Source organism: Indicator indicator, chromosome 14, assembly GCF_027791375.1.
Source record: "Indicator indicator isolate 239-I01 chromosome 14, UM_Iind_1.1, whole genome shotgun sequence".
Classification (NCBI taxonomy): Eukaryota; Metazoa; Chordata; class Aves; order Piciformes; family Indicatoridae; genus Indicator; species Indicator indicator.
Genome location: NC_072023.1, coordinates 22,517,829 through 22,536,797, shown reverse-complemented (window position 1 = coordinate 22,536,797; position 18,969 = coordinate 22,517,829). Strand labels below are relative to the sequence as shown.

The 18,969-nt window shown below is 42.9% G+C and overlaps 1 protein-coding gene across 1 annotated transcript in view; it reads left to right on the top strand.

The window, feature by feature from the left end:
* The window catches only part of DERA (deoxyribose-phosphate aldolase), a 58,334-nt gene extending 41,364 nt beyond the window's left edge, over window positions 1-16,970 (top strand). The window contains exons 7-9 of the mRNA XM_054386887.1: window positions 9,966-10,078; window positions 13,816-13,965; window positions 16,914-16,970. Coding sequence (XP_054242862.1) covers window positions 9,966-10,078; window positions 13,816-13,965; window positions 16,914-16,970 — 320 coding nt within the window. The remainder of the gene's footprint in view (window positions 1-9,965; window positions 10,079-13,815; window positions 13,966-16,913) is intronic.
* The last annotated feature ends 1,999 nt before the right edge of the window (window positions 16,971-18,969 follow it).

Below are 18,969 nucleotides of genomic sequence, written 5' to 3'. Positions count from 1 at the left end.
CCACCTTAGCTTGCTGGTTAAGAGTGGCCTTCTGTTGCTCTTAACCATTTTGTTGCACTCAGTCATTTTGATCACACTAAGTCCAGAAAGGTAGGTAATTAAATGCAGACAATGTGGTTTTGCTTTGGTCTCATGTCTGGGGGCTTTAAAGCACTGTACAGATGTCTAGTCAAGTGAATACCCTGCTTAGCTGATAGATAAGGGGATATGTAACACTGCTATACTCTAAACCAGTGTTTTCCAATGTAGGTAATTATTAGCTACCTTGGTATGTGATTTGATGCAGAGAAATGCTGAACACATAATTCCTCATAACTTCAGCTGTGGTTCCCTATCTCTTCAAACCCAGCTGCTTTATTGAAATGTACACCAGACAGGAGAGAGTAGCTTTGCCTGCTGTTGTGCTCTGAAGGTCTTCCTTCAGCCTGCTTTTCTCCAGGCTAAACAACCCCAGTTCCCTCAGCTGGTACTCATAAGACCTATTCTTCAGACCCTTCACCAGCTTCTTTGCCCTTCTCTGGACCCACTCCAGCACTTCAATGTCTTTCTTGCAGTGAGGACCACAAACCTGAACACGATGCTGAAGGTCTGGTCTCACCGGTGCTGAGTACAGGGGAAAGTCACATCCCTGGTCCTGTTGCTCACACTGTTCCTGATACAGACCAGAATGCTGTTGGTCTCCTTGGCCATCTGAGCACACTGCTGGCTCGCATTCAGCTGGCTGTCAATCAACACCCCCAGGTCTTTCTCTACTGGAGAGTTTTCCAGGCACTGTCCCCAAAGTCTGTAGTGTTGCATGTGGTTGCTGTGACTCAAGTGCAAGACACAGCACTTGGCCTTGCTGACCTCAGCCCATTGATCCAGCCCATCCAGGTTCTTCTGTAGAGCCTTCCTACCCTCAAGCAGATCTACACTTCCTCTCCTATTGTCATCTTCAAACTTACTGAGGGTGGACCTAATCTTCTCATCCAGATCACTGATAAAGATAATAAGCACAACTGGCTGCAGTACTGAGCTCCAGGGAACACTGCTTGTGACCAGCCAACTGGATTTAACTCCATTCCCCATCACTCTTTGGGCCTGGCCATCCAGACAGTCTACCCAGTGAGATGTCCACCCATCCAGGCCATTTGCAGCCAGTTTCTCTAGAAGGAAGCTGTGGGAGATTGTGTGAAATGCTTTATTAAAGCCCAGGCAAGCAACACCCTCAGCCTTTCCCTCATCCACTGAGAGGGCCTCTTTACCATAGCAGGAGATGAGGTTTGTCGGGCAGGACCTGCCCTTCATGAACCCATGCTGACTGGGCCTGATCACCTGGCTGCCCTGCACATGCTGCATAGTAGCACTGCAGATGATCTGCTCTATGTCTTTCCCTGGCACCAAGGTCAGACTGACAGGTCAGTAATTCCCTGGGTCCTCCTTCCAGCCCTTGTAGATGAGCATCACGTATGCCAGCTGCCAGTCAACTGGGACCTTCCCAGTTAGACATGCAAATATACAGCCTTTAATGTGCAAAGCTAAAAATTAGTTATCACCATGGAAAGCTACAAACTTGGGCTAGAGTTTTTTCTTCTTTAAGAAAGACATAAAATGTACTGTCTCAATGAATAGTGACATTTAATAACCTGCCATTAAATACCCATGAGGATATATACAGATCTAACACAAAGAGAGTTTGATATTCATTCACAGTATTTAATTTAAAAAAGTGGAATTCCAAAGTAGAAAATGAGAATATATATTTAGTGTAACTTTTTAAAACTATAGAAACTAAAATGTAGATGTGAAGGTTGAAATACCACCTTCATTTTGCCAGTGGACTCAAGGAAACATGCACTTAGGATCATAGAATCAGCCAGGGTTGGAAGGGACCACAAGGATCATCCAGTTCCAACCCCCCTGCCATGGGCAGGAACACCTCACACTACAGCAGGCTGGCCAGAGCCTCATCCAGCCTGGCCTTAAACACCTCCAGGGATGGAGCCTCAACCATCTCCCTGGACAACCCATTCCAGGCTCTCACCACTCTCATGGTGAAGAACTTCTTCCTCACATCCAGCCTGAATCTCCCCACTTCCAGCTTTGTTCCATTCCATTCTCTGTAAGTTTGAGTTCTTTTTCACCCAAACACCCCAGGCAGTTGTTTAATCAGATTGTTGGTACTTTTGGTTTGAGATGCTCAACGTAATTGCAGGCTGTGACCAGATCAACGCACAGACTATTGACAAATGGAGGTGGAGAAACCATGCCCTAACATGTTAAATACCTTTTCATGAGTTGCTGCCTATTTCTCACAATGCTTATGTTTTTATTTTAGTTTATTTCCTTCCTTTTTTAACATAGTGCTCAGTGGTTATTGTGCCAGAAAAATCTGACAGACTATATAAGCAAAGTGCCTTTGTAAAGTGTATTTTGAAATAAAATTGTTTGCTTTGCCATATAAGCATCATTAATAATACGGGGGTGGGGGTGTTGGGGTGGGAAAGGATTTGTTAAAAAACCAGAAGTGTGGCTTTCCCTGACCCCCAGCGAAGGGGGGTGTCTTGCTTGGAGTGTGGCTGCACAGTCAGAGGTTTTGGTTGGGTTTTTTTATTATTATTATTAAAGGTGGTTGGCAGGCTTTTTGGTATTCAGGCTACCTTGTGAAACAGTGGTGAAAACATCTGTCAGTATTTGGAAGTTGTTACCCACATTGCAACCTGCCCATGTGGGCTTTTACAGTTTTGCTAGATTTGAAATTATTAAGGTGGGGAAAGAAGAAGGAAACATTCCAAAGGGTGAAAACTTAGGGGAAGCAGGAGCTGCAGGTAAGATCAGGACCTTTTAGAAACAGCCAAAACTTGTCATTTTACTATGCTGCCTTATGTGTAAATAAGGCCTTCCAGGCTGCTACCCTTTGGATATTTGTTGCATCAGGAGAATGCCCAACACCTGCCTCCAGGAAGTCCATGATAGAATCAGTGTATTTGTAAGTTGATATTGAAGACTTTCAAGTATCTTAGAAACACTGCAGCCAGCAGGAGCAGGGAGGTGATCATCACCTGTACTCAGCACTGGTGAGGCCACACCTTGAGTGTTGTGTTCAGTTCTGGACCCCTCACTACAGGAAGGACATTGAGGGGCTGGAGTGTGTCCAGAGACGGGCAACAATGCTTGTGAAGGGCCTGGAGCACATGGCCTGTGAGGAGCATCTGAGGGAGCTGGGGGTGTTCAGTCTAGAGAAGACAAGGCTGAGGGGAGACCTCATTGCTCTCCTTAACTCCCTGAAGGAAGGTTGGAGCAAGGAGGGGGCAGCCTCTCCTCCTTAGGGTCAAGCACCAGAACAAGAGGACACAGTCTCAAGCTGGGCCAGGGGAAGTTTAGGCTCAAGGTGAGGAGAAAGTTCTTCACAGAAAGAGTAATTGGCCATTGGATGATGCTGCCCAGGGAGGTGGTGGAGTCACCATCCCTGGAGGTGTTCAAAAAAAGTTTGGATGTGGCACTTGGAGCTATGGTTTAGTTGTCAGAAGGTATTAGGTATTAGGTAATAGGTTGGGCTTGATCTCTGAGGTCTTTTTCAACCCGGTTGATTCTGTGATTCTGTGAAATGGTTACAAGCTGCCCCGGGGGAGGTTCAGGCTGGATGTTAGGAAATATTTCTTCTTCTGAGAGGGTTCTCAAACATTGGAATGGTCTGCCCAGGGCAGTGGTGGAGTCACCACCCCTTGAGGTGTTGAAGCAGCCTGTGGAGCTGGCACTGAAGGGGCATGGTTTAGTGCTGAGCCTTCAGTGCTGGGTTGAGGGTTGAACTGGATCATCTTTGAGGCCTCTTCCAAATGGCTGTATTCTGTGATTAAACTAAAAGTGCCTAATATTTTCCTAGTAATTGCATGATTAGTGGCAGTGTAGTATTCAGCCTGTAAGTAACCTATTCTGTATGACTTGTAAAAGCCACAAGGGAACAAACACATCCCAGATGAGCCTGGTGAGATCTGGCACCTTTTTCTTTTTTTTTTTTTGTTTTTTAATCTGTCAGGCAAAGCCAAAAGCTTGACACTGGCCACAAAGCACTCTTGGGAAATGCTTTTGATACTGGAAGTCTCCCTAGTGCTGAAGCCTCCACCTGTGCCAGTTGCCTTTTTATGTGCAGGGAACAGTGTGGATGAGGGACTGATGATGTTTTGTCCTCGGCATGAGAAAGAGGCTGGATGCTGGACAGATTCTGACTGTGGAATTAAGACATGACTTTTAAATCTCAAAAATCAATCCTGCCTTTTTGTGGGTTAGAGTCAGAACAGAATCTTAAACTGCTTTTATCATGGTGTGTTGCAAAACACACAGAGTGACCCTGAAGTGTCATGATCTTGGCTGTGTTATGTACATTTGAAAAAATTATATTCATACCATCTTTTTGATAAAGTGGACTGAATTTCTACTTGTTTTTTTTCAGTGTGGACTATTTTAAACAGCTCCTTCTTTGATTTGAGTAGTTTTGTTACAAGCTAATAGCCAATGTGTAAGCACACCTGAGTTTTGTTGTTAACATAGTTGTTCCAAAGTCACTATCAACACTAAGAAAACACAAAGCTAAATCTGGTTGCTAAAGCATGGTATGCAACATGCCATGGAGTGCTGCAATTCTAAGCAGTCATGCATATTTATTATTTTCTTCCAAACTGCAGTGCTATTACTGGTAGATAAATCAGGATTTTAGCCTCAGTCTGTAATATGTCATGTACTGGGTAACGTTGTGAGGGACTGAAATATATTGATCCAAACCCAAGAGTGCCAAGATGGAAAAAAGCTTGGCCTAAGTCAGTGCTGTTTTAATTATACCGCAGTTTAGGATGGTTAATAATTGTTTAGATTAGTTTAACTGTGAAAAAGTAAATGACACAATGCAGTTCAGTGTTTGTAAAGGAAGCTTAATGGGTGAGATTTTCATATCTAGTTTCTCCCACAGTATTTTGCTTTTTCACCCAGCTCAGCAGGAGCATGTGGCTCAGTGTTGTTGCAAAAGACCTCTAAGACCCACGGCAGGGGGAGTTCACCTCCCTGTGAGCCTCCTCTGGGGTTCTCATGGAGGTTTGCAGCCCTCAGCAGATTCATAACCCATGGCAGGCACAGTTCCCAAGGCTTATTAGCCTTTCTGGAGTTGGATGGAGAAGAGTGAGCACATGAGAAGAGTACAGAGCACTGGTAAAGCCACACCTCAAATCCTGGATTCAGTTTTGGGCCATTTATAGACACTAAACCAAGTGGTCTGACAGTGTAGCCATGTGTGATGGAGTTAAAGCTACTGCTAAAGTGAATTGTCATAGCTTCGTGTTCTCTTCTCCTGCTGAACAGCACAGTTAAGCTAGCAGGCCATCTATTTTATCTTGACACTGGAGTAGGATAAGGACATGTAAGTGGACAATTAGGATGACTCAGCTGCCAAGAATTAGCTACTACATTAGTCTTTTATATCTTGCCCTGCCTTTTATTTTCAGAGGGATGATAACCTGGTCGCCTTTCGTCAGGTTAATTGTGTGTGAATCTTAAGACCCTTTTTTGGGTACTCATAAAATAGAAAAATGACTTGCTAATGGCTCTCTATGCACATTTGATAATGTACTATTTTACCATTGCTATCTTGTCAGCACAGACAGCAAGGGCTTTTCCAGGCCCCCTCAGCAGCATGCCTCCTTTTGCCACCAGTCCTGCAAGTCTTGAACGGGTTTTGGTCCTCCTGTGTTGCTGCCTATTGTTACAGCAGCATCTTGGTTGTTGCAGCAACCAAGATATATTTGTGCTCGTTGCAAGTACTTACAAAGTAGCATGGCATAATTGTCCCTCTGCAAGCATCTCTCTCTAAACTATTGTTTAAAACTGCCAGACGTGTCTTTGTTCTTTATTAAGAGTAAGGCAACAACACAGAGTCTGTAGTTATCAGGCGATAATCATTCCCCAAGGGCTTTTGAAGCACTTCACAACCAAAAGGTTGTGATTACTCCACGATTGCTATACTGCTTATTATTCCTTATTGCTTAATTATGGAACCAGAGCATGTTTCCTGGATGCTGTCATCTAAATAAGATTCTCCAGTTTTCGTGCTCTGCTTCAGTGTTACGTGGACTGGGAAGCTGTATAGCATTTTGAGATGCTGTGCAGGATAGCAGTAGAGTGGTCCAGTCACAGCTACTCTTCTGACCTTCATGAGACTGAGAGGCCTTGGGCAAATCACTCAGCTTTGCACCTCTGCTCAGGTGCTACCATAAGTAAGGCTGTGTGAGCATCTAGGCTAGGAATAATATAATGAACTTCATCTTGACCTCTAGGTACAGACTCAGTCAACATGCTGTGAAGGCACTGGTTTTCTTTTTAGCGTGTTCATGTTCAAGCTGGCTTATTTTGAGTGGTCTTTGCTGGAGGGCAGTGGCTAAGTCGTGTGTGTATGGTGAGTGAGAGCAGAAGGGGAGAGAGGATATAATATCTTAAAATACTTTACCTGTTTTCCCAACATGTGTGACTTCAACAGAAGTGGTCTGGCTCCCAGTGGCACCAAGAGCTTGGTTGCTGTCAACCAGAGAGCACCCCTTAAACAAAGGCTGCAGCTCTGTTCACAGGGTTTATTCAGATTTCCATCTCAGGTTGCCTGGCAAGCACAAAACTGCGCAAATGCAGTTTGTGCTTGCCAGGCTGTGGTGCTGTAATGCATCACGTGCAGGTGAGTTACTAGATTGGCAGCAAGCCCCCCTGAAATGGGAATGTAATGCTGCTGTGTTTCAAAAAGGTCTGAATGTCTCCACTCCTTTGCTGGTTCAATGAGTCTTACATGAGTAACTGCCTTGAAAGGCAACGTGCTGCTGTGCTTACACCCTGGAAAAGGGTGGAAAGTGTGGCCTTTTCCAGGCTCACTGAGCCTAGAAATCTAATCTGAAGAACTCAATTTTTTTTTCAGTCTTTAATTTAATGTTTCCTGTAATGTACTCTAGGGGAGATGAAAGCCATCCAGCATGTATTTTAGCATCAGCCTTCATTTTTGGAGTGTATACATTCACAGGAAGATGAGAAGATGGGTGATAAAACTCAGTTTCCAATGAAGCTCCTGCTGAAGTTCATTCCTTAGCCTTGTTTTTCCTTAGCCTGAATGAGATTGGTGAAACTCCTTTATTATGACAAGTTTGGCATAAAGTCTGCTTAGTGAGGTGCCTTTTGTGACAGTGGTTGATTTTTAAATCCCTCTTTTCATTCCTGAAACCTAAACATTAATAGCACCTTCCATTGTGGTGTTCTCTGCTAGCCTGCATCTTCTGTCTTCTCTGAGAGGCTGCATGCAGTCCTGCTAGCAAGCTCTTGTGTCATAAATAGAATTTTTTCCAGGAAATAAAAATGTATTGTTTTCATTGTTAGAGGATGCTACTAAATTGGCTGTATGTTTGTCTAATAATCACATCTAAAGCTGATTATTCTGGTAATAGCCTTAAGATATTATTTTAAAATAAATATATAAATGCACTACTTTTGTACTAATACTAGTTTTTAATCTCTTCTTGTTTCTATGAAGTCTGAATGAGATTTTCAAAATTGAATAATAATTTGATCCGTTAATCTTTTGAAGCTAGTAATTTTATTTTCCCCTCTTTGCAGTCTCTGAGGCTCACAAATGAATAGAGCTTCATTACTGGAGTCTGCATTTAATAACCATTATCCATTATCTTGTAATTAAGACTCCCTGTAACGAATCATGAGGACAATGCAAAAATACATAGTACATTTCTTTAATGAACTGGAAAATGTTCATCTTGTTCTATTTAGTAATGAGTTGCTGAATAGTCGTTAAATCCACTGGAGAATAGAGCTAGATGGATTTTGAAGACTATCTTGAGTTTGTGGTTAATCTATTAGAATTAAAATTTCATCTTCTATTTTTATCAACAGCTGATTAGAAGTCATTCTGTTTGACCAAATTGATTAGAAGACCATATACAAGGGCAGCTGTTGTTTAATGAAAGTTTTTAATGAAACTGTACCGTAGAGACTTGTAATTATAAGACTTATAAAAGCTTTGACTTACCCTATACTAGAAAAAAAAAAAAAAAGAAGAAAAAAAGAGAAGTATTGCACTGAAGGACTTTAAGTGCTGCATTTCAAAAAGGAAATTAAAAATATCATTTGGCAACGCTGAAGTTTCACTTCCACTGTTACTTGTTTTAATGTGACTATCAGATGTCCAGAGTGTCTCTCTGGAAGGGAGTAGTTCTGAAATACATAACTAATTGTCTCTCCTATGTGCTCCATTCTTTGCAAAGCTCAATCAAGTATTAATTGCCTCTTTTGCATGTTGCACTTTCTCGGGAGTTAGAACTTTTTTTTTTTTCCAAGTAACTGTTTCTCTTTAGAATGGGAATTGTCATAGGAGGGGACAATTTAATCACCAAAGGGCTGACTTAGTGCCTAGACAAGAAGCCTACAGAGAAAACCAGGGTCTTACCAGACACGGTGTAAGGGATATAATTCTGGTTGTGCCTAAATCATAGGAGGCACAAACATGCCTGGCTCTGCCTTGAGTTCCCATGGGGTGAGACCTAGCTGTGTGCCAGTCAGCTGTGCCTCTGCAGTGTGCCGCAGCACACCACCAGAACGTAGTCTAGGCAACTCTTGAGTTTGAACCAGTAGTGAAACTTTCCTTTGCTTTACTCTAGGGGATGTTGTAAAGGCATCATCATTCAATTAAGAGACAAAATGGACCCTAAGCCAAATTTGAAGTGGAAGCAGATGCAGTTCCAATTGACTTAAGTGGATGATGCACTACTACATGATATTTGAATTATCCTTCTTCTTCTCTCAATTACTTTTGATAATTAATGATCCCACAGTACACCTTTTCAAAATAGTAGGTTCCATGGATGAAGCACACCCTAATGCAATTGAAGTTTTGTCATTGTATTGTGTCAGTGCAAGATCATACACTGCCAGGCAATTTGTTGTTGTTGTTATTATTTTCTCAGCTTTTTGTTCTACTGTGCTGCAGGATTTGTTTTAAGCTAACCCAGAACAGCAAGAATTCACAAGAATACGACAGGATAGGCAGTGGAAAATATTGTTCACAAGTGAGAAACCAGATAAATATAAGCCAAGGCTAGTTCTCCTTTAAATAACAGAGATGTTTTCACCTTTTTACTGCATTATATCAGACCATGGCTTTAAATACAATAATTTGCAATGGTACAGTTGCAAAGCACCTAAGAAGGGAATTTGCCCTATTTGCAATATTGCACAGCTGATTTCCTAAATACATGTGGGATCTCTTCACTTCAAACAGCTGTGGGAGATAGAATGCTAGGCTGTCAAATGGAAGACTAAATAGATGCAAAGTTAAATGACAAAAAATAGATGAAAATTGTTTCTGCTCAGGAGGTTCATTGTGGAAATACTAAGATGTTGATTTATAGGCAAAATTTGTTCAGAGGAAATAATTTCCATTGTTATGGTTAGTCAAACACATTCCTATTAGTGTATACACAAACATATAATGAGTGTCTGCACATTATGTTGGCCTATCCTGAAGAGACTGTTAGTCTGATAGCTAGAGCAAGCAAGTAATAGCTGGGTTGTTCGTTTAGCTGCTGGGATGTCTGACTTCCTCTGGAACCAGGTGAGATGGTCCTTGACCAGGGCAAGGTTAGCACTGAGCACCACAGGGATGTATCACAGCATCACAGAATGTTAGGGGCCAGCAGGCACCTTGAAAGCTCATCCAGTCCACCCTGCCCTGCCAGAGCAGGATCACCTAGAGCAGATCACACAGGAATGCATCTAGGCAGGTCTTGAATATCTCCGGAGAGGGAGACTCCACAACCTCCTGGACAGCCTGTTCCATGAAAAAGGAGCAGGCATAAAGGAGTGCTGTGAAGCACAAAGACATCTTTGGAGGGTGTACAATGCATGTGCAGAGTGAGTCTTGTTCTAAAACTACCCTAAAGCTTTTTACTTCCTTTCAGGTTCTGATTTTATAAAGACATCTACAGGAAAGGAGGTGGAAAATGCAACCTTCCCAGTTGGAGTAGTCATGATGAGGGCCATTAAGGAATTCTACTGGCAAACTGGCAACAAGGTAATTCTCACTACCTTTGTGAAAATGAGCCAAAGAGCCTCACTCAGAAGGAAATAAGACTGTAAGAGTTTCAAAATGCAGAACATCCAAATCCACATGCACTAGCTTCTGTGGCTGGATGAGCAGTAGGTAACGGGAGTTCTCTCTTGTATCCCTCCTTTGATGTTTGCTAATATTTATATTAATATAAAAAGTGCACTTTTGCCCTTCCTTCCTTGACTATCACCTAATTCCCTAAAAGCTCCTGCAATCTTGATGTATCCACTGCTGCATTTGGGCTTGAGTTTTGTTTCACCATGTATGATATTGAAATGGTCACCTCCAGTAATAAGAGGGTGAATCTGAAGCTGACAGTGATTGTCATAGTGCCATAAACCTCCATGGGGCTACACAGATTTATAGACACTGCACAGCTCTATCTTCTGACTCTGTCTGGCAACACAAGGGATAAATTCTGCTCTTTCCTCCTTTGCCAGTAGGGCTTTCCAAGGGGACAAGAAGGTAGATCCAGCTGGATTCAGTTGTCTGGGATGAAAGGAAAGTAGGACGGGGTGAGATGAACATTGTGTCCTGGTACACAACATTTTGCTGTCAGGTCACTGTTGAGGTTAGTGAAGACAAGGAGCAAGGGAGAGCACATGGCAGAGCCAGTGATAAACTGTGTGTCCATCCTTGTGCTGAAGCAGTGAGACAGAAGGATGTTATTCAGGAAGACTTAAACCACCTCTCACCTCCTTATCCACAGGCAGGTCAAAGTGTTGGTATTCAGTAGTGGGCTTTGCACTCACCAGCAGCCTCAGGGAAGAAAACCATATCCCTAGTTAAGACCCTGCCCCCATTTCTAGGTCACCCTTCCATTCTCTCCAGCTGATGGTTGTGTCCCTTCTTGCAGGTGGCCTTTCAAGATATGGTGTTAGGCCATGGGATGAACAGTGGAACAGGGGCTGAGATGGCTTCAGGTGCCATTGGAGCTTGAGGAGCATGTGACAGCAGGTTACACATGTCCATCTAGATGGGTCTAGTGTGGATCTCTGGGCTATCCTCACTTCTCCTTTCCCTAGCCTGTGTCTCTCTCTGCCATACGACTGGAGCAGCTCCAACAGTCTTGCTTCTGCAGCAGCATCTTCACTGCTGCTAAGCTGACACAGATCCCTGGGGCCAGGTGACTCACCTTGGGGCTGGTGCTGCTTACAGGAACTGTATGCCAGAGGTTGGGCTCTGCTGCACTAATGCAGCTGTGTCCCTCTAATTGGCTATAAATGTCACATTCACCTTTCTCTTCAGAAGGATGCATACATGGAACCAAAAATGGGTTGCTAAGAAGGAGTGCTGATGTTTGCCTGCACCTGTGTGCCTGTGAATGAGATGTTAACAAACTTGGTGTGCTTTTATTAACTGAAGACAATATTATCAGTGACCAGAGATTTCTAAATGGTTTTCTCTAACAAACTAATTTTGCTGCTGGAGGAATGCTTGCCAGTGAGGCGTTGGCTGGGAAAAACAGGTTAATACAGAAATTAAACTTCTCAGAGGGAAGGAACAAGTTGCAGAGTATAATTTATTGGATGATAAGCTGCGGTGGTGATATGAAAAGTGGGAATAATGGGAAATAATCTTTTCCCGTCGTTATTGAAGGACATACATAAATTGGTTTTTCTGTTGGGAAAACCCCCAATCCAGAAAAACTTATTACTTTTAATAATATAAGGTGAAGAGAAAAATTCTTGAGGAGATGAACTTATTAAGCAAAATAATGAAATGCTGTGAAACAGCAGGAAAGTGGTAGCTGGACTTTATACTGCTCTTGAATTAAATACCAACACCCTCTTCCCCCCCTTCTTTTTGCTTTTTTATGGCAGTCAGATGTGCCATTTGGAAAGCTGGCAAATGAAAGAGGGGGAGGACAGGCTCGTCTGTCAGCTTTTTTTTTCCCCAAAGAAAAGAGCTTTCAGAATTTGCTAAAAGGGAACGGAATTCTGCACAATGTTTTTAATTCTCTTATTTACTGTCTTACTTGTTTTTGCCACAGATTTAGCTCAAAGAGTTGTAGTGTTTCTAAGAAATCTAAATTTTAATTTCATTAGAATTTCTCTTTCTGAGGGAAAACACATTCCCACTATTTTAATTTATTGTCTAAAAGATGCTTTTCCAGTTGCTGTGGTTTAAATTAGTTTTGGAACTCCAATGTTAACAGATATATGCATCCAATCATCCATCCATCCACCCATCCATTCATCCACCCATCCATCCATCCATTTATCCATCCATTCATCCATCCACCCATCCATCCACCCACCAAAAAAACCCCACAATTTTATCTTTTGGACTTACCAAGCTTTTCCTGTTCTTGTTCTTTATAATCTAACTGGAAATGTGCTCTCAGTGTGAGAGAAGGATTTATTCTGTGTTTGTTTGTCCTGCAATCACTGTTTAAAAAAAAAATTGCCACATTTAAAACCAGATAGTCTTGGATTCCACTTTTATATGCATAACTAGTACAAGGAAATTCTCAGTGCAGTGAGGTTTTGGGACCATGCACACAGAAATCAGAATGGTAATGGTAAAGGTTTACAGTAGAGAAAGAATCACTCTGTGCTACTGTACAGATTAAACCTTTTTTTTTTTTTTTTAGTGCAGAAACACTTTTTCCTAATTCTTAGTTTAAAGAGTTTGGTAAGTTGATGCAGGCCAAGATTTTGGCTGCTGTAGATGACAGAATTTTTTGATGAGGGATTTGACAGCTGCCTGTCAGAAGCTCTGTCTCAGAATGTTTAAATGACACATAGCCGAAGGACTGGCATTAGGGGTTCTTGCCAAGTCACCTCTGCACAGCAGGGTGGTCATGGGATTCAAGGCCTGCTTTACCTCAAAGACAGTTTTTTTCTTTGGTGTGTGTGCCTATACATACAGGGCAGATCTCTTGACAAAATATGGCACAAAAATCACAGAATCACAGAACATTGAAAGGGACCTCCAGAGATCATTGTGTCTAACCCCCCCTGCCAAAACAGGATGAAGTATCTCATTTCAAGTGACTGAAATACCTCACATCAAGTGACTGAAAGCATATCCAGCATGTTTTGCAGTTCCTGTGAAGCACAAAACTTTGTATTTTTGGTAAAGTCAGACCTGATTTAATTCCTATTTGGGAAATCTTTGTGAAAATTAAGCCTCTACTGGCTTTGACTGTGCAGTCTAATTATGTATAACTGTGGTGCAGAGACCTTTTCTAAAGTGCTGCTTCATGTGCATGAATTCAGCATCTTTAGTGCTATGTCATTGCATGTATCATTGTTAGACATTTGCAATTAGGTTATGACCTGGGCAGGAGGTGCTGTGCAGGTAACCCAGATCCTGTCTAAATGCCTTGACCTCATATGTACTATTGGCAAAGGACTCCCATCAAACCTCAGACCCAGCTCCTGGGAAAGTGCACTGGGGTTAAAAGTGTTGCTCTCTGAATTCTGGGAAAGTGCACTGGGGTTAAAAGTGTTGCTCTCTGAATTGCTGTCCCTTGGGATGAAAATGTTATCATTTGCAGTTGTGTCTGAGGCTTGATAGCTCTCAGCTATCAAGTCCAGAGCTTACCCTGTTTTCAGTCAGGTACTTACCAAGTGGAGCTGTTCTGTGCACCACAGGCACAGTGAGACTGCAGGTGTACAAATGCTGATTGCTCTTCTAGGGCTGCTGATGAATGAAAATGTGTGTTGCACTTCTTTTTTTGTCTATCTATAAAGGTTGGATTTAAACCTGCTGGGGGCATTCGGACAGCACAAGATGCTATTACTTGGCTTATGCTGGTGAAGGACGAGCTGGGAGTGGAATGGCTAACACCAGAGCTCTTTCGCCTGGGTGCCAGTAGTTTGCTGGAAGATATTGAGAAACAGGTGAGTTGTTAATGGTTTTCAGCTTGGTGGAGGGAAAAAAGTCATCGTTGCTGTTGTGCTGGCTTGCTGGTTTTGCAGAATATGCTTTTTGGTGCTGTTTAAAAGATAATAGAATCATAGAATCAGTCAGGATTGGAAGGGACCACAAGGATCAACTAGTTCCAACCCCCCTGCCATGGGCAGGGACACCTCACACTAGATCCGGCTGGCCAGAGCCTCATCCAGCCTGGCCTTAAAGACCTCCAGGGATGGATCCTCAACCACCTCCCTGGACAACCCATTCCAGGCTCTCACCACTCTCATGGGGAAGAACTTCTTCCTCACATCCAGCCTGAATCTCCCCACTTCCAGCTTCATTCTATTCCCCCCAGTCCTGTCACTACCTGATAGCCTAAAAAGTCCCTCCCCAGCTTTCTTGTAGCTCCCTTCAGATACTGAAAGGCCACAAGAAGCTCACCTCAGAGCCTTCTCTTCTCCAGACTGAACAGCCCCAACTCTTTCAGTCTGTCCTCATAGGAGAGGTGCTCCAGCCCTCTGATCATCCTGGTGGCCCTTCTCTGGACACCTTCCAGCATGTCCATATCCCTCTTGTAATAGAGGCTCCAGAACTGGATGCAGTACTCCAGGTGGAGTCTCACCAGAGCTGAGCAGAGGGGGAGAATCACCTCCCTTGCCCTGCTGGCCACACTTCTCTTGATGCAGCCCAGGCTCTGGTTGGCTTTCTGGGCTGCAAGCACACATTGACAGCTCCTGTTGAGCTTCTTGTCCACTATAATAGAATGTACATCCAACTCATTATTATCAAGTAGCCCAATATTTCTTTGAAGTTGGCCTGTTACTACAGACATCTGGGACTGATACGCCAGTAGCTGGCAATTGCCAGGACCAGGCTGGCAATACAGTGAGCAAAGAGACTGTACATGCACAGAGTCCTCTGCAAATGCATGCTACTATGTTTCCACTTCAGCTGACCATCAAAGCATGTCTCAGGTCCTTCGTGTCACTGTGCCACAGCTGTTCCCAGCGTAGTCCTGTGCTATGGAGAAAGTCACGCCTCATCCTACATATGGTACTGCTGACAGAGGAGTTTTTACATATGGATCATCATTTCCTGGAGAAGAAAATCCATCAAACCCTCATTGTTCTGATTGCTTTTATTTTCATGCAGGCTGGTTGCTGTGTTTCATAGCAGGCAAATAGTGTATGAGGTGCAGGGGCAATGTCTAGCTCCCAGTGGGAAGAAAGGTTCTGATTTATCTACCCATAAAGCTCCATACTGATGCAGGGTATCAACCCCAAAGGATACAGCATAGTCGAGAAGTGTCATAGCAGCTATGAAACCACTAGAGCTGCTGAACTTCACTCCCATGTTCATTAAACCCAAGAGATGAGGTGATACAAGCTTTAACCAAGAAAAAAAAATGGAGAGTCCTTGTGCTGTTGCTGCTGGTGGAAGAACATAAGATGTAGGGGATTGGGGGGAGGAAGAAAGCTTCAATCTGTTCCCTTTCCCCACCGTTTCTAGCAACTGAAATACTGATGTATCTAAAAAAATATAGAACAACTGAGAGATGTCAGGTGAATATTCATGACTGTTGAAACCCCCTGGCTCACTCCTGCAGTGAGAATAATACTGGCTTTCTTCATTGCCAGACTTCCTCTGCCTCAGTCTTGACCTAGAATCATGTCCCTGGTTGTGACAAAGCAGGATGAGCTTTCTTGTTGCCACTCTCATTGCTGCTGAGTCTTACAACACAGCCAGTGATTTACTCTTATTCCTTAAGGGTGGCATCCCTTTAGCTGACAGGCATTGCACAAATGCCCCAGTCATGCTGTACTGTACCAGCTAAAAACATGTAAGACAAAATGTCCCAACCATTATATTCAATAAGCAGGCGTTTAAAAACAAAGACAGAAAGTGAGAGAATGCTCCTCAACCCCAAGACAGCAGAGTTAAAAGAATATTTTGAAAGAGGCCAACAATGTGCCCTTGTGGCCAGGAGGGCCAATGGTATCCTGGGGTGCATCAGGAAGAGTGTGTCCAGCAGGGCTAGGGAGGTTCTTCTCCCCCTCTACTCTGACCTGCTGAGACCACACCTGGAATACTGTGTCCGGTTTTGGGTTCCCCAGGTCAAGAGAGTCCAACAGAGAGCCACGAGGATGATTTGGGAACTCGAGCATCTCTTTATGAAGAGAGACTGAGAGACCTGGGGCTGTTTAATCTTTACAAGACTGAGAGGGGATCTGATCAATGTCTATCAATATCTGAGGGCTGGGTGTCAAGTGGAGGGGTGGCGTGCAATGATAAGACAAAGAACAACAGGTACGAGCTTGAACGTAGAAGATTTCACCTCAACGTGAGGAGAAACTTCTTTACAGTGAAGGTGAGGGAGCCCTGGAACAGGCTGCCCAGGGAGGTTGTGGAGTCTCCTTCTCTGGAGGCTTTCCAAACCTACCTGGATGCATTCCTGTGCAGACTACCCTGGGTGATGCTGCTTTGGCAGGGAAGTAGGATCCCATGGTCTCTGGAGGTCTCTTCCAACCTCTAATGTACTGTGAGACTATGAAGGAGCCATATAAAAGCTTCAACAATTTTGAATACTTGGAATATCACTAAATATTACTGAAGTGGTCAAAATCAGTTTACAGTGAGAGTGTAACATCAACTTCTACCTGGTTCTTTTTGAAAGCTTAGTTAAAAGCAACAGGAGTCTTCGGCTTTTTCTTTTTTTTTCCTTTTCCAAGCAAAGCAGCAGGAGCCCTTAATTCAGATCCTGTAAACAAGTATATAAAGGTATATTACATCATAGTTTATGCACACAGTCAAACAAACAAGTATCCATCATCTTCATCTGGCATGTCTTTAATTGGTTACTTCCTTGACACTTTGAGATTTATAGTCATCTATATAACTCCATCATAAATTTTCTTTTTTTTTTTCCTTGCAGATTTTCTATCATGTGACTGGTTCTTACCCACTTCAGCATGACCTGGCAATGGCTTAGACACAAAGTCAACTCAGGATTACTTTTTATGACACAGGTCTTTAAGCAAACAGCATTCACGAGTCTTCTACCAAGCAAGGGCGTATGATGGAATTAAAGGCCTAATTCTCCCTTCTTCATATTTTACAGTATTTAAAAATGTGCTCAAGTCTGTTGGTTGTGCTTGATCCAAAAGCATGAAAAAATGGTACTTCTGAAACAGTTACATTGTTATTACTTACAGATTTGAAAAGCTAATCTTGCAAAGTCTTCCTCGGGCCAGCCTGAAAAGCCTCTTAATGGCAGCACTGAAATACTAGGAAAGAGATGTAGGAGACCTGCTAACACTTTGCAGATGCAGCATATGAAATATCTCTGGGATGTTTCAGATTGCTAATTAAGGGCTACAGATTCTGCAACAGCTTTCCATTCACCTCAGACAAAATCATCTGCCACAGATGTGTTGCACTATTAATTGTTATGTTGATTCACTTTCAAGCATTGTAACCTGAAAAAATGAAACTTGACTATTACTGCCTTTTATAAAATGGCTCTGTAGCAAAAGAACTCTTCTTTTTTTTTTTTTACCTGTATTTTTCCCCCCAAACTTGGGCACAGACATCCATATTTAGACCCTTGAATAAAAGTGGCTTGATTTCCAGAACAGCTGAGTATCCACAGTTACTTCTGAAGTTAATGGGAGCTCTGGGTGATCAGAACAACTGAAAATCAAGCAGCCTCTATATAGGTGCCTAAGTATGCATTCAGGGGCTTATTTTTAGGCATTTCACTCTTAAAATCTTAGTCTAACTTGCTTAGAAGCTCCCATTCCTGTCTCCTGTCATTGTAAAACACATTCATGCAAATCTTTCCATTTTGATGTAGGGAGGGGTTGACTGTCAGTTTGCAGGTGTCACTGCTATGCTGGCTGAACTTCAGCTTCACCATTCTAAAAGGTGTTCTTTAAATTAAGAAGAGATTGGAATTGTGTCCTAGATGAGGTTTACAGATTTAATGCAAAAAGGACTTTTCCTGGAGCACATTAAGAACAATACCAAAATCATCAGCCCCTTTTGAATATCAGACTGGAGCCAGTAGCTTTATTATTTCAGAACTGCATTCTGCTCACTAACCAGAGTTGTACTAAAAACTTAATTATCTTATCATCATGACTAGTCTCACTGATTTAAGTAGGTCTCATCAGGGAAGCAAGAGGAGAAGGGTTTTGCTGTAAATCAAGCTACAAGGTACATTTATTACAAAGAGATCTGTGCTTCATAAAGATAATAACTCAGTTATTTGTCTGGTTATACCACCTGAATCACTAGTGCTCTACAAAACACCTTGGATACACAGGAAGGCTGAACAGGGTGGGGAGGGGGAAGTCAGAAAAACAGCATATACAGAAGGCAAAATCCTACATGCAGTGCTCAGCCCTAGAAAAAGGCCTTATTTTCACAGCAAATAGTTCATCCAGGGCTCTCAGCCTCTCTCTGGTTTACGTCTCAACACAGCAAATGAGGCTGAGCTGTGTTCACACATTTGTTTTCCTGGGAAGCAGCCCTTTTATGGCCACAAGTTTGCCTTCTGATTTCACTGCCGGGTTCTTGAAGGAACAATCCAGTGTGTCTTTGTGTATTTAGGGGAAAATTCTGTGCTTTCAGAAATACAGAGCCCATTGTATGAAGGCAGCTCCCACCTTGGTGTCAGCACACACCTTGGTGGGAGCTCCCTGGTGCTTGCCAGGCTGACCCTCTGCTGTGCCCTCCCTGCAGGCACACACTGGGTTTTGCCCAGGTTTGGCTGAGTAAATGTCAGACTGTATCCCAGGACTATCAGAGAACAAAGATTCTCCTCACAGTTATCCCACACTTACTTGCAAAGCACACTTTTTTTGGCTGTCTTTTGGACACTTAGGGCCAAGACAGAAGCTGTTTTACAGAGGTGCTTTAGTTTCTAGGTGAAGGGCTCTGTGTAATTCCTTAAAATTAATGAAGGTCCAACTTTGCCACCTTACTAT